This window comes from Aotus nancymaae, unplaced genomic scaffold, assembly GCF_030222135.1.
Source record: "Aotus nancymaae isolate 86718 unplaced genomic scaffold, 86718_ANA_hifiasm-v0.15.2.pri h1tg000058l, whole genome shotgun sequence".
Lineage (NCBI taxonomy): Eukaryota > Metazoa > Chordata > Mammalia > Primates > Aotidae > Aotus > Aotus nancymaae.
Genome location: NW_026988472.1, coordinates 55098135 through 55113070, shown reverse-complemented (window position 1 = coordinate 55113070; position 14936 = coordinate 55098135). Strand labels below are relative to the sequence as shown.

General features: G+C 44.0%; 1 protein-coding gene across 1 annotated transcript in view; it reads right to left on the bottom strand.

Moving 5' to 3' along the window:
- Nucleotides 1–14936, bottom strand: part of MXRA5 (matrix remodeling associated 5) — a 33544-nt gene that overhangs the window by 3614 nt on the left and 14994 nt on the right. The window contains exons 4-5 of the mRNA XM_012458799.2: nt 8305–13254; nt 1329–2229 (exon numbers count right to left, since the gene is read on the bottom strand). Coding sequence (XP_012314222.2) covers nt 1329–2229; nt 8305–13254 — 5851 coding nt within the window. The remainder of the gene's footprint in view (nt 1–1328; nt 2230–8304; nt 13255–14936) is intronic.

Here is a 14936-nt window from a genome sequence, read left to right as displayed (position 1 = left end):
GGTTACTTGACCTCAGCACTATTGACATTTAAGGTAAGATGGATGATTCTCAAGTGCACTATATTGGTGTGGCAATGATGCTTTTAAAGCAATGTATTCCTTCGACTGTATCAATAATGCCATATTAAAATAAAGCCTAACATGTCTATGTATTTTGTTGAAATCAATAATGGAAATAGAAGCAAGCCCAATTGTTTGTCCTAACATTATAGTTAAGCATATAATCATTATAAACATATAATCATTAAATAAACATATAAATCATTAAATATAAACATATAAATCATTAAATCATTAAATGTTTGTCCTAACATTATAGTTAAACATATAATCGTTAAATTATAGGTAAACATATAATCATTAAATTAAACATATAATCATTAAATAAATCATTAAACATATAATCATAAATCATTAAACATATAATCATTAAAAACATATAAACATAAATCATTAAATAAATTGGTTGATTTATTGCTTTTTCCTTTTTTTTTTTTGAATGGGGCAAGAGAGGAGAAAGTTAAGTATTTGTTAAGAAGTTAAGTATTTGTTCTGGATCCAGTTTAGAGAGACAAAATTTCATTGCATAAAAGTCACACACGGGGCCAGGCATGGTGGCTCCAGCCTGTCATCACAGCACTTTGGAAGGTCAGAGCAGAAGGCTTGCTTGAGGTTAAGTGTTTGAGATCATCCGTGGCAACACAGCAGATCCCATCTCTACAAAAAGTAAATAATAATAATAATAACAACAAGCTGTGACTCATGGTGCACACCTGTAGTCCCAGCTACTCAGGAGGCTGATGCTGGAGGATCGCTTGAGTCCAGGAGTTTGAGACCGCAGTGAGCTATGATCACACCACTGCACTCCAGGCAGGGTGACAGAGTGACACCCTGTCTTAAATTAATTAATTAATTATTATTATTTGAGGTGGAGTGTCTCTCTATCGTCCAAGCTGGAGTGCAGCGGCAGGATCTTGGCTCACTGCAACCTCCACCTCGCGGGTTCAATCAATTCTCCTGCCTCAGCCTCCCGAGTAACTGAGACTATAGACGCCCACCGCCATGCCCCGCAAATTTTTGTATTTTTATTAGACACAGGGTTTGACCATGCTGGCCAGGCTGGCGAACTCCTGGCCTCAAGTGATCTGCCGGTCTCGGTCTCCCAAAGTGCCGGGATTACAGGCGTGAGCCACCGCGCCCTGTTATTTAATGTCATTTAATTTTACCTCCCTCAGGGAGCAATGCGTGTGCATACTCATCCAGAACAAGGACTCATATTCGTTGGGGCCACCCGCCCGGTGATTTACAAGCCACGCAGAGCCGCCTACCTGAAGAGCGCGTCGATCATCCTCTTGGACGGCAGCCTCCAGAGGATGCGCGGCCATGGGTCCCCCGAGGCGCTGCAGTCCAGCTTCAGGGTCCCTCCGTACCTGACGTCCGTCCTCCGCGGGGAGGTGCCCGTGATGCGCGCGTTGGCTGCTGCGCGCTGCACGTTCAGCTGCACCGTCCTGCGCGCGGAGCCTACCATGTTGGCGGCCACGCACTCATAGCGCCCGCTGTCCTTGGGCGCTAGGTTGCGGATGTAGAGCGTCCCGTTGGGGAAAACGAACAGGTTCCCGTGGAGGAACTGCGAGGGGCGGATCTGGGTACCGTCCCCGAGCACCCAGCGCACGCTGGGCAGGGGCGCAGCCTTGGCAGTGCAATGAATGTGAATGCTGAGCCCCGGGGGCAGCGAGATGTTCTCTAGCTTCTCCTGGTGGATAACGGGAGGCAGTGCCGCCACGTGCAGGCGGATGGCCAGGCTGTCCGCCCCGGCTGCGTTGCTGGCCACGCACTTATAGACGCCTCTGTCTGAGAAGGACGCCTCCTTGATGGAAAGGGTCCGGTTTTCGTGCAGGGTGATGCGGCCCTCCACGGGGGAAACAGTTTGCCACACCCTCCTGTCGGGGAAGATCCAGGAAATTTGGGGAGCTGGGGTCCCTTTGGCCAGACACTCCATTGCAATGGTGTCTCCCAGGTAGACCGTGACGTCCTGGTAGTGAGAGGCTAGGATTTGCGGCTGCTGCACGGTGACAGAGAGCAGGACCATCATCCTGTCCAGGCCGTGCAGGTTGCTGGCCGTGCACATATACTGGCCTCGATCTTGCACTTGAACCTTCCGTATCACTAAGGTACCGTTCTTGAGAACCTCAAAGCGTTGTGTCCTGGTATTGGGAGTCATAAGAGCTCCTGGAAAAAATGAACACAGTCACCTTTGGCATAAACTGTGCCCTTTTGATAATGCCCAAACAAGCACTATTAGTTAATTAAGCTAATTCTCCACCTTATCACCCAAGTAGCAAAAGCAAATGCAGAAGGTAGAATGTTTTCGTGTTTTTAAAAGTATTTTTTTATGTTTATTTTCTTCGTTAGAGACAGGGTCTTGCTCTGTCTCCCAGGCAGGGGTGCAGTGGTGCAATCATAACTCACTGCAGTCTCAACCTCTTAGACTCAGCCCTCTAAGTAGCTGGGACTACAGGTGCAGGCCACCACTCATGGATCATTTAAATTCGCTCTCTCTCTCTCTCTCTCTCTCTCTCTCTGTGTGTGTGTGTGTGTGTGTGTGTGTGTGTGTGGGTGGGTGTGGCTGTGGGTGTGTGTAGAGATAAGGCCTTGCTGTGTTGCCCAGGCTGGTCTTGAACTCCTGGCCTCAAGTGATTCTCTTGTCTTGGCTACCCAGCATGCTGGGATTACAGGTGTGAGCCACCACACCCAGCCTGTTTTGGTCCTAACCATTAAAGAAATGTGAAACTGAGATACCACCTCATGCCTACTGGAATGGCTATTATCAAAAAGACGAAAAGCAACACACTGGTGAACATGTGGAAAAAAGGGATCCCTTGTACACTGTTGGTGGGAACATAAATTGGTACAACCACTATGGAAAACAGTATGTAGGTTCCTCATAAAACTAAAAATAGAGCTGCCCTGTGGTCTAGCAATCCCACTACTGGTTATGTATCCAAAGGAAATGACGTCAGTATGTTGACAAGACATCTGCACTCCCATGTTTATCACAACAGCCAAAATATGGAATTAACCTAAGTGTCCATGAGTGAATGAATGGATAAAGAAAATGTGGTACATACATATGCACAATGAAATACCATTCTGTCTTTTTTTTTAACCAAAAGAAAGGAAATTCTGTCATTTGCCACAACACAAATGAACCTGGAGGACATTAGCTTACGTGAAATAAACCAGTCACAGAAAGACAAATACCGTATGATCTCACTTATATGTGCAATGCAAGAAAGTTGGATTCATAGAAGCAGAAGCAGATAGTGGAATGGTGGTTACCAAGGGCTGGAGGTGGTAGAAAAGGGAAGATATTAATTAAGGAGTATAAAGTTCAGTTAGGAGAAATATGCTCAGGTGATATTATACTCATGGCAGCTATAGTTAATAACAATTTAGCTTATACTGGAAAATTGTTGAGAGTAGATTTTGTGTTGTCATCACACACACACGAAGTAAGTATGCTATAAAAAAATGATAGAGAAAAATAATGTTTTGTTTCTCTTTTTCATTTTTATAATAGTCCCAGAAGCAGGGCCATCTTCAGGCAAAGGATGGCAAACGTATATAATATAAAATACATATAAAATCCTCGTGCGTTTTATACAGAATTCTGGGAGCAGGCATGAGTCCCAGTCACTTCCAAGGTGAGCTAAGATGCCACAAGCTCAATTACTAGAGACACAGCCTCTCCCTTATTTATTTATGCTTATGCTGTTCTCCTGAATTCCTTGGGCTAGCTGGCTGCATTGACATCCCAGGGTTGCAGTGGCCAGCTACCCCTGTCCAGAGAGGTCCTTGAGTCCATGAGAAAGGTAAATTAATCCCAGAACCTTGGGAGGCCAAGGCAGGGGGATTACTTGAGCCCAGGAGTTCCAGACCAGCCTAGGCAACATGGCTAAACTTTGTTTCCACAAAAAAAAAAAAAAACTGGGCATGGTGGCATGTGCCTTTGATCCCAGTTAGTTGGGAGGCTGAGGTGGGAGGATCACTTGAGCCTGGGATACAACAGAGGCTGCAGTGAGCCATGATCATCCCACTGCACTCCTGCTTGGGCAACAGAGTAAGACTCTATTTCAAAAAAAGCAAGAGGAAAGAAAGAAAGAAAGAGAGAGGGAGGGAGGGAGGAAGGAAAGAGAGAGAGGGGGGAGGGAGGAAAGAAAGAAAGGGAGGGAGGGAGGAAGGAAGGAAGGGAGGGAGAAAGGGAAGGAGAAAGGGAGGGAGGGAGGGAGGAAAGAAAGAAGAAAGAAAGAAAGGAAAGAAGGAAGGAAGGGAGGGAGGAAGGGAGGAAGGGAAAGAAAGAAAAGAAAAGAAAGAAAGATGGAAGGAAGGGAAAGAAAGAAAGGAGGGAAGAAAGAGAGAAAGAAAGAAAGAAAGGTAGATGGAGTAGATTGACGGGGTCATTCCCTGCTTGAGTTGAGCATGAACTCACGCTTCTCAGTGACATCTGACCTCTCACCACTCTAGCCAGTGGGTGGAGTTAGGGGACAGAGGTCCTTATTTCTCTCCACTCTCTATCTCTCCATATTTCACACTCTGCGACCTCCTGGGACTCTGCCATCATCCAAGTCTGTATTAATTGTGTGTTTCTGATGCTCTGGCATCCAGGATTTTGCTGACCCTGGGGAAACTGCTCATCCCAAAGCTAGATAATTGCTAGAGACAGCAAACCAGTCAGTTGTGAGCGCACCTGGCATATGTAAACCAATCAATCCGGAGACCACACCCTACCACCCCCTTTATTGGGCTGTCTGATTCCAGGTGACTATCCTCTAGCCTTAACTAGCCCAGGGTCAGGTACCAGTACCGCACAACTAGAGACAGCCCCATGTGCTCCAGAGCCTGCTGACATCTTTCAAACTATTCAATTCTAAGCCTCGCCTTCTTCTTCCCATAGAAACCGCACACACAAAAAAGGTGCTTGCCCACCCTTTCCCCCATCTCTCTGCTTCCCTCTGTGGCCCTGCATGATGAACTGTGAGTAACAAACTGATCTGTTGGCCTAACCATACAGGCATGCAATGAAACTGTAAATGAGACCTCAAGCTCTCATAACATGGACACCCTGTGACTCATAGAGATGCCCAAATTTATAAAACAGAACAAAGCAACCATGGCAGAGTGAGAGAACAGCGATCCAACACTGTTTGTTCTTGGAGCAGTATCTCTTGACAAGCAGCTTGCCAGAGACTTCCAGTCTGGGATTTGGAAACCACCCAATCAGGGCTCATCTATTTGGACCAGTCAGAACTAAACAAGTTTGAATTCTTAATTTGTGTAAATGGACCTGATTGGGAACCAGTGCAGGAGGTGTCTCTATTTTCTTTGTTCTTCAGAGAGCGCACTTTTCACTTGCACTGAAGGCTATATCTACTCAATCTGCAGATTGTATCTTTTTAATTGAAAATAAAACTCCTCCTGTATCTTCCACAGATCTCATGGACTTTTGTTAACAATGAAATATAATAATAAAACCCACATGTTTAAACAGGGGAGCCCAAGAGAGCCCTGAATTTTAGGACTCCCTCCTTTCTTCTCCCATGTTACTGAATCTTCCTGGGTCTGGACTTCTCCTGTGCACTATTCATTGCATTCTGATCAGTGCCTCAGACTCTTTTGCTAATGACTTTCTCTAAGATGGGAGTTCACCCTCTGAATGAAGTTTTCAAATCCTGCAAGCTTGCCATCATTTCCATCCTCAAGAGGAACTCACACTCTTTGAGAAGGTATCTAGTGTTCACCCACCTACAAAATTACGTGCTTTCGCTATGAAAATAATTTCATAGTGGATGGATTATTCCAGCACGGAACAGACGATGCAAGAAGGCCACTACTCTGGTGTGTTTACAGAAGCAACCAAGACCACAGCTGTCTCCTCCAAAGCCAGGATTAGCAACCAGGTGAGTCTGCCCAGCCCACCGGGTCTTAGAGAGCAGGTATTGTTTGGTGCTGATACAGTCTCCCTACTTTTCAGGCAATGCAGCTAAGATGCCACCTAGCTTGGTGGCTGAGCCCTCCCAAATGACAGGTGACCAGGGACATTGGCATGGGCACCCACCTGCTGACCCTCACTCATGGAGTCCCACCTCCCCACTGAGGCATTTTATGATGCAGAGGTACAAGAGTGCCTGTCTTTCATTTGGCTTGGGATGAAAGAGAAGGACCACTGAAACCTCCTGCCAATCATCCTTATAACTCCTGGGGCAGTTATAGGGTGGCCTTCTATTTCTCTCTGATGCCTCAATAAGAGAGCTTAGTTTATCTGAAAACAAAGCCATCCACAACATTCAACTTCAACACTTTTGGATGTGAGCAAATCTCATTTGGCCATGCATTGAGAGAAATAGCTCTTGTCCAAAAACAAGAGCTAGCTAACAAATGAGCAGCCAGCATTGAGAATTGATTATGGGAAATGTAGAAGAAAAATGTGCATGAATGTCTGGTGAGGGGGCATAATCCAAAGATGCTCTGAAATGGCCCAGGGTGTGAAGGACCCTAACGATTTATACAAATGGGAGGAGAATGGGTTCCTTCAAGGACATACCTTTTTGGAATAAAAATCCTATGGTGTCCCCCATTTCCCACTTCCAGTAAAGTTCATTACGAAATTATTATGAAAACCTATGACTTCAAGTGCTGAGCTTATCAAAGAAGTAAACAATTGCCCTAGGCTCAGTCTCTGTGAACCTCTGAAATACTTCCAACATTTGGGAGATAAAGCAGTACAAAGAAAGTACAGCTAAGTGCTAGTAGCATAAATCATTTCTGTAGTATCCAAATGAAGGCAAAACACACACACACACACACACACACACACACACACACACACCTCTGATCAGAATCCAGGGCTGAAGATACATTTGTGTTGAGAGAGAAGGAAAGAGAAAGGAGAAAAGGTATGGTTTTTTGTGCAGGTTGTGATTCTCCGTTTTCATTTTCTTCTGTAACCTAGAAATTGTTCTGCCATTCAGAGAAAGCAGATGGTCAATTTAGGAAGCTGGCTGCTCTTCGAATGTCTGTCTCAGGATTCCAGGTATAGACCATTTTTATGGGCTGAAATGTGTCCCTCCCAAATTTATACATTGAAGTCCTAACCCCAAGGAACTCAGAGTATGACTCCATTTAGAGATAGGGTCTTTAACAAGGTGATTAAGGTTAAATGAGGTAAGTAGAGTGGGCTCTAATCCCATAGGACTGGTGTCTTTATAAGAAGAGATTAGGACCTAGACAAACAGAAGTTTGACCATGCAAGGATGTAGGAAGAAGATAGCATCTACACACCAAGGAGAGAGGCCTCAGAAGGAACAAATCTTACCAACACCTTGATCTTGGACTTCCAACATCACAATTATGAGAAAATAACTAACTGTTACTTAAGCTGTCCAGTTTGTGGTACTTTGTCATGGCAGCCCAAGCAGGCTAACACAATCATACGTCTAGGTTCAAATCTAAGAAGCATCTGATTAGCACTTGGAAGACTAGAAGCTGATCTCTGACCAAGCTGGGTTTACCTTTGCAAGCTGGTAGAGGGGAACGGGGGATTTACAGACCATCTCTCACATCCACTTAGCCCTCACATGGGTGGTTGAAGGCTTTTGTACTGGAGCCAACTGAAAACAATGAGAGGCTCTCTTATGGAACATTTCAGACATGGGTTATTCTCTAACTACCTATTAGATGTTTACATGACTCAATTTAAATCTCACATTCGTTCTAGTTCCTAGCTTCCTGTCCCTGCAAAGAAACAGGCTTAGATCTAAGTTTTCAGATGACCCCTCTCATCCTACCCATTCATTCTTTTCTGAGTTTCTGATTGTGCCTAAAGTAAGACTCCACTACCTTTCTCCTAAACAACCTCTGGTTCAGGTGTAGATTGGGTACACATGGACATAAAGATAGAAAAATAGACACTTGGGACTACCAGAGGAGAGAGGGAGGGGTGGCAAGTGCTGAGAAAACCACCTTTTGGGTGCTATGCTCGCTATCTAGGTAATGGGATCATTTGTACCTGAAACCTCAGCATCACACAACATATCCGTGGGACAAATCTGCACGTGTTTTGGCATCTAAAATGAAGGTTGAAATTATAAAAATAAACACTTATTCAAGTAAAAAAAAATCCTCAAAGGTGTCATAAAAATTCTGCTAATGCGTTTATGGTGTTTACCACATTCTTTTTTAATGTATTATATTGCTAGCCAGTAAAATAAAAATTGACCAAAAAAAGTAGATGCTTAAACACGTTACCTGTGGAAACCTTTGTCCAAGTAATGAAAGGCTTGGGTTTCCCTGTTGCCTCACAGGGGAACACGGCGTCTGTCTCTGCAGTGGCGGACACAGTCTGTGGGGAATTGGTGAGGATTTGGGGCTTTTCCCCAAGCGACCAGAATTTGGAGGCAGGCGGTCCTCCCGCAAAGAACTTTGAGCCGCTCTGGTGGAAGCTTCCTGAGGACTGGACAGAAGATGTTATGAAGGAGACAGAACTCTGGGTGGACGAGGCCAGGGGGATATTCTGGAAGTTAGTTGAGGGTGACGCTGTGGTCCGCGGAGCGTGCAACAGTGGAGGTGCCGGAGGGCCGAAGTCTAGATGGAAGGTGCTATGGGAATGTATCCTGTTGTAGAAACCTGGATTAACTTTTCTCTCTCTCGTTACTGGGGCAGGAGAGGTGGGTAACTGGGGTTTCAGGGTGACTCCCAACTGTGGAAAAGAAAGAGTCCTGTTAGTAAAGAAAGGAGATCTTCCATTGGGATAATGAGGAATTCTTGGACTTGGAGGCTTTCCAACTGGGTTTCTGGCCTCAGGGATGTTATTTCCAAAGACTTTGGAGTAGCCATTGAGTTGCTCAGTTCTTTGGTCAGCAAACTTACTAGAAATGCTGGGTTTGGACATGCGTGATGGGAGAGGAGTTGTTATATTTGATAATCTTGGAGTGGTAAACTGTTTGCTCTCTGGCAAAGCCCTAGAAGGATATGTAGCTATTTCTGGTTTGTTGGTCCAGTGACGAGGTGGCTGGAAAGTTACAAAGTATCTGAAGGCGCTTTCTGTGGAAGTTTCAGGCCTCGCTGTTCCCCTTGGTAGGATGGGTTTGGCAGGGACTCTGGCTGGTTGATGAGAAGTATGAACTCTTCCATCCTGGTGGTGGCTATCTGGGCTAGGTGGTAGAATCTTACTATCAAATTCTTGCTTTTCCAGCTCCTGCTTTGTAGGCAAGTTAAATGCATCCTGGTTGGAAGAGGGAGTTGATAATTCATTTGGCCCTGACATATGCTGTGTTCCTTCATTGTTCACTGGGGCGACTTTGGTTTCTGGATTCCCCCCATAATTCAAGAAAACATTTTCCTTGGAATCTCTAGATGTTTCAGATGTTCTTGGACTGAGAAGTGCTGACTTTGTGGTGGTGGTTTGTTCCAAAGACACGAAAATCGTGGATGGGGATGGGGATGCTGGCTCCTTCGTCTGGGCAGGAATAGGGATGTGGTTCTGTGGTCTAGTTTCAGAACGGAGAACAGCCACCGTGATTTCATGATGATCTGGACCACGGGTGGTGCTTTCTGCCTGACTTGAAGACACCTCCACTTTTATGCTTGAGAGAGTTGTGGAGGAACCAGCTTCTTCCTGTTGAAATGGTGTGGAGAGTGTCAGAGAGGACGAAAACTCAGAAGTAAAATCCACCTCCTCCAGCTCTTTAAGAAGGGGATGGTCTGTTAGGTTTTCCCCAGATGTGGTAACGGGTATGTCTGTCTGCAGCCTCCCAGGCTGGGTTGTCCTTGTTGGGGTTCCTGGAAAGCCTACAGAAGAGGATTCTTCCTTAAATTCTCCCACAGTGGAGACCAAGGAGCGAGAAGTTGGTAGGACATTAGTGATTGATCCACCAGGGACTAAAGTGTCACTTTTATATTTGTTGACATCTGTGGAAACATCGTCCTTAATTTCTTTTCCATCTGATGTGGGTTTATATGTCCTTGTAAGTGTCTCTTGGAATTTATGGTAAGATGAATATATTTTTGTGGTGGTTGTCATGTAATCTAAGGAACCATAAGGGTCCTCAGCTTTCAGAGAAACAGTTCCAGGCAAAAGCATAGTTTCTGAACTGGGAGTAACAATGTTTCTATGTTTATTTTCTGGAGGAGAAGAGCTGGGCTTGGATGCAGATGCTCTTGAGCTCACTGTAGAAGGGGTATGTTGATGTCTATTTGGCCTCTTCCCGTGTTTTCTCCGTGAGGTTCCCTTGGATATGGGTTCCGCATTCTTCTCCATTTCTAACTGTTTGGGAGTATTAACTGTGTTATCCACCCAAGATGTAGGAACCAGAGAACTCTCCACTTGATTTGAACTCTTAATTTCAGGTGCTTGAGTTGGTTGAGTAGAAAAAGTCTCTGATGGGGCAAAAGTTGTGGGTGGGGTTTGCTTGTGCCGGTGGCGGAGTTTGTGGGGGCGTAATCTTCTTCTCCCATTGGGTCTCCTCCGAGAAGGGTGAGTGGTCATGGTGGATGATGAAGCAACTTTTTGCCTTGGTGTTGTGGCTGTTGTGGTGTCTCTGTCTAGCAGGGTGCCAACTGTGGCTTCCGCAGGCTTCTTAACTGGAGACATACTGCTCGTTATACCCAGTGTGGAGTTAGGCAAAGTGTTGGATTTGCTCTCTTTCCCCTCACTCTCAGAACTTCTGGAGTGTGTGGGGTCTCCCTCTAGCATATCTCCTCTCTGTAGTGTCTGAGACTTCTCTTTCATACCCTTTTTAACCAATAAGATGTCTTGAGTGCTTAAACTACTTTTCACAAGCTGGATGTTGTCTGTCGGTCCTTGTAGATGTAATTGGCCTGGGACATCTGGTTCCCCTACAGTAGAATCCTCAAATGACTGTAATGTACTGGAGTCAGCCACCCACACGGTGGGGGTTGGAATAAGGTATGCAAAGGTGTCTTCTTTCATCTTATCCTCATACGGTTGTGAATTAGTCTCCAAATCTGGGTCAAAGTATTGCACGGGCTCAGACTCAGCCAAGGAGACAGTATCCAGTGGAGGCTCATACTCAATGGATGTGGGCTCTGGCACGGATCCAACATCTGCTGTAGACCAAACCTCTGTTGCCGTCTCTTCATGGGTGGTCTCCTCATAGACTGTGTCTAAAGTGTACAGAGTAGGAGATGGTTCATAAGACTCAGATATAAGTGTAGGGGCTGCAATCCACTTCAGGTCACCTTTGGTGGAAGTTATCTCCTCAGTCTTCTCGGAAAACTCATCAAAAACCTCTTCCAGAGGTGTGCTTGTTACTTTGTGTTCAACAAGAATAACTCCATTGTGGTTGTGTTCTAGCCCCATACTGGCTGAGGAAATGGTACTCAAAATGTGTTCTTCTTCACCAAGTAGAGGTACATCTGCCGAGGATTCTTCAGCCCTGGTTGCCATCTGCACAGGAGATGTTGAGGGGGGAGAAATAGCAGCCAAAGGTGGTGTGACTTCTAGATTTAAGGATGGAGGAGTTGTGATTTTAATGACCTGGGGTACTTCTGTGCCCTTAGGGAGCTTTTTCCCACGGACTTTGGCTAAAATATCAGCCCAGCGCTCCGGATTAATCTGTTTGTTTGCCATGTTTATCCTTCGTCTAGATTCAAACCCTCTGCGACCTTCTGCAATATTGGTCTCTGGTTCTTTTTCCGAATGTTTCCAGAGTTTCAGCTTTCTTCTCCCTTTCTTGGCTTTCTTATCTCCATTGATAGCATCATCCTTTGTTTTCAGGAACACTTCTTGGTCCTTTGGATGTAGAAGTTTTCTTGAAGTATTCTCTTCATCTCCTGTGCCTGAGCCTCCTTCATCCTCCACGATGTCTTCTCTCACTCTGGAAAGAGCCTTTGCACCGGGGCGTCTGCCTTTTTTGGATGACAAGCCAGACTCTTTCTTGGTCACCGTGATTCCCACCGTAAAATGGTCTGCCCCTTGCTGATTAACAGCCACACATCTGTAGTAACCACTATCACTGACTTGGACCTTTGGGATCGAAAGAGTTCCATTTGGCAGCATGTATAAGTGTGATGTGTTAGCCAAATCATTAATTATCTTTCTGTTTGGAAGAATCCAGCTAAAGTGGGCTTCAGGTATTGCTAAAGCATTGCAAGGCAACATCACTGTCTCCCCTGGGTTCTTGCCAATTGTCACTGTGTCTCCGTCGGCTGGCTGAGTGGAGGGAGACTGCACAAATACCCTATATACCATGCGGTCCATTTCATCCCTCACTTGAGCAATGCACTGGTACATGCCCGAGTCGGATGGCTCCATGGACTTTATCCTCAGCCAGCCACTGCTGAGAATGGAGAACTTGCTGTCTGAGTCATCCATGGGCGCTTTCAGGATGGAACCATCTGGAAGCACCCAGAAGATAGACGGACTCTCAGAAGCTTTCACATTGCAGCTCAGCTGGCATGGACCCCCTTCCAGGACAATCTGAGCTCTTTGCACAGCTCCACTAGGCTCAATCATTACCCAGCTTCTGCCTCGAGCCTGCCTTGTATCTTTGGTGGATATTGTTTGAGAATACTGGGTGTAGTAGGAAAGTAGCACCTTCTTGGCCGTACTCTGACGTCGATTCAGCTGGATATCTATAGACGGTTGCATGACCCATTCCGGTTCTGCAATAACCTGGGCTCTCACGCCTGTGTAGTAAAGAGCTTCCTCATCAGCATCCTGCCTGTACTGGTAGCTGACTCTGGGGTCTTTGCTGAGCATGAGCTCTCTGTGTAGCTTCACGGGAACTTCGCTGTAGTATGCTATCAATTTCCATAGCTTTTCATAGTTTTCCCGAGTCATCGGACACTCAAAGTCCAAGGCAACTGTTGCATTTATGTCAATATCTGGAGGATCCGTTTGGTTCAAGTGAATTTTGTACACATTCATTGGTTTCTTGATGTCACAGACCAAGTTCACCATGTTCCCATGCTCGTCGGTCATATTCAAAGAGATGCTCCACTGGGGGAGCTGGAATTTCTCCAGGGTGAGCTGGGTGTCACCATCCTCTTCTTGTTCTTGCTCCTCCTCAATACTCATGCTCCTGTTCTGTCTCAGAGGAGACTCTATGGAAGGCTTCACACAAGTCATGTCCTTCAGCTTATGAATCTCATGTTTGTACAACTTCCTTGGACTGGAGCACATTGCACACAACTGACCACCTTCATAAGCTTTGTCCTTTTTACACTTCAGAATTCCTAAAACAAATAAACATATAGACACTCAATAAGTTAAGGAGCCAAAGAATGGCATGCCTTGCACACGGCCAGAGGATACGGCCTATGTTTGCGTCTTTATCACCCAGCTGCAACTCCATAAATGATGAATCCCATACATAAGTTGACTTTGAGGCTTCATGTTAAACCACAGTTTTAGCACACTGTGTGGTAACTAACAGGTGCTTTATAACTGCTTAACCATGAATAATAATATTTAATTAAAAATATCTTAAAATACTTACTAATGGGTATTTAAAAATATTTCTAAGTTAAAGAAAACAACTTCATTTGCATACATTATGCAATGTGCCTTCTGTGGAAGTTCAGGAGAATCTATATAAATAACTGCAAACTGAGGAAACATTTCTAGGTAAAAGGATGAATCTTTGCATGTATCACATCATATCTACTTTTTGTTGTTTGTTCATCTTGATATATATATATCAATATATATACAAAAATATCTCTACATATATCTATATATATACAAATATGTATCTATCTTAGTAGATATATTTATACCTATTAGGTATTTATATAATATACAGATATATATCTATCACAATATATAAACATATATTGATATATCAATAATATATATTAATATGTAGCTATATATTGACATATAATCAATGCATATTTATATCTAAATAATATATAAATACATATATGGATATAAATATATAAATCTGTGAAAGCATTTTCAGGTAAAAGGAAGAATCTTTGCCATGTATTATATCATATTTACCTTTTTTCATCTTGATATAACAATATATAAATATATAGATGTACATATATTTATAAATAAATATATAATCAATAGATTTATAAAAAAATCAATATTTATAAATTTATTTATGTAAAAGTATGTAAGTATATTTATATTATAAATAAATAATCTATAAATTTATAATATATATTTTATATATTTATATATAAATATACATAATTGATATATATCTAGGTAACTATATCTATATTTATAACTCTCTATATATTTATAACAAAGACTTCACAGAGTGTTTGCTTTTGAGTTCACATTGCACTCTTGGTCTCCATCAAATCCTCTGGAATTTTCTCCGTTCCTTCTGGCCACAAGTCGGTCTCAGCCACTGCTTCCTCCTCCTCCTCTGCCTGTGTCTTTGCTGACTGGGTCCTCCTTGACTTGGTCCTAAGCCCCCTTCCTTCCTGGTCTGCTTCAGCATTAATGGCGTCTCCCACATGTGTGGTTCCAATTACCATCACCCGCCAGTGATGACTGCCATATGTGCTTCTCCAGTCCAAACACATTCCCTGAGTTCCACACCACGTGGCCTCTTTGACATGTCTATTTAGATAGCAGGAAGGCTCCTTGAACTGACATCTATGAAACAAACTTATATTCTCTCCCTGCCCTAAATGTAGAATCTTATGCCTATTCTAGCTCAGTAAGTGATGCCATTCTGTCTCTGCTTGGGGAAACTGGAAGCCTAGGAGTTTTTCTTGACAGTCCTCTGCCCACTTCTGCCCTTTCCCATTGGGAATAAGCCAGTCATACTTCATCTATGACTTGAAGAATTATAAAGCTCCTAACTGGCTTTGCCGTCTTTCCTTTTGCCCTCCTGACCACAGTTTTCTATGTGACTTTCCAAGTAAACACCTCAAATGCAAATAGCGTTGTT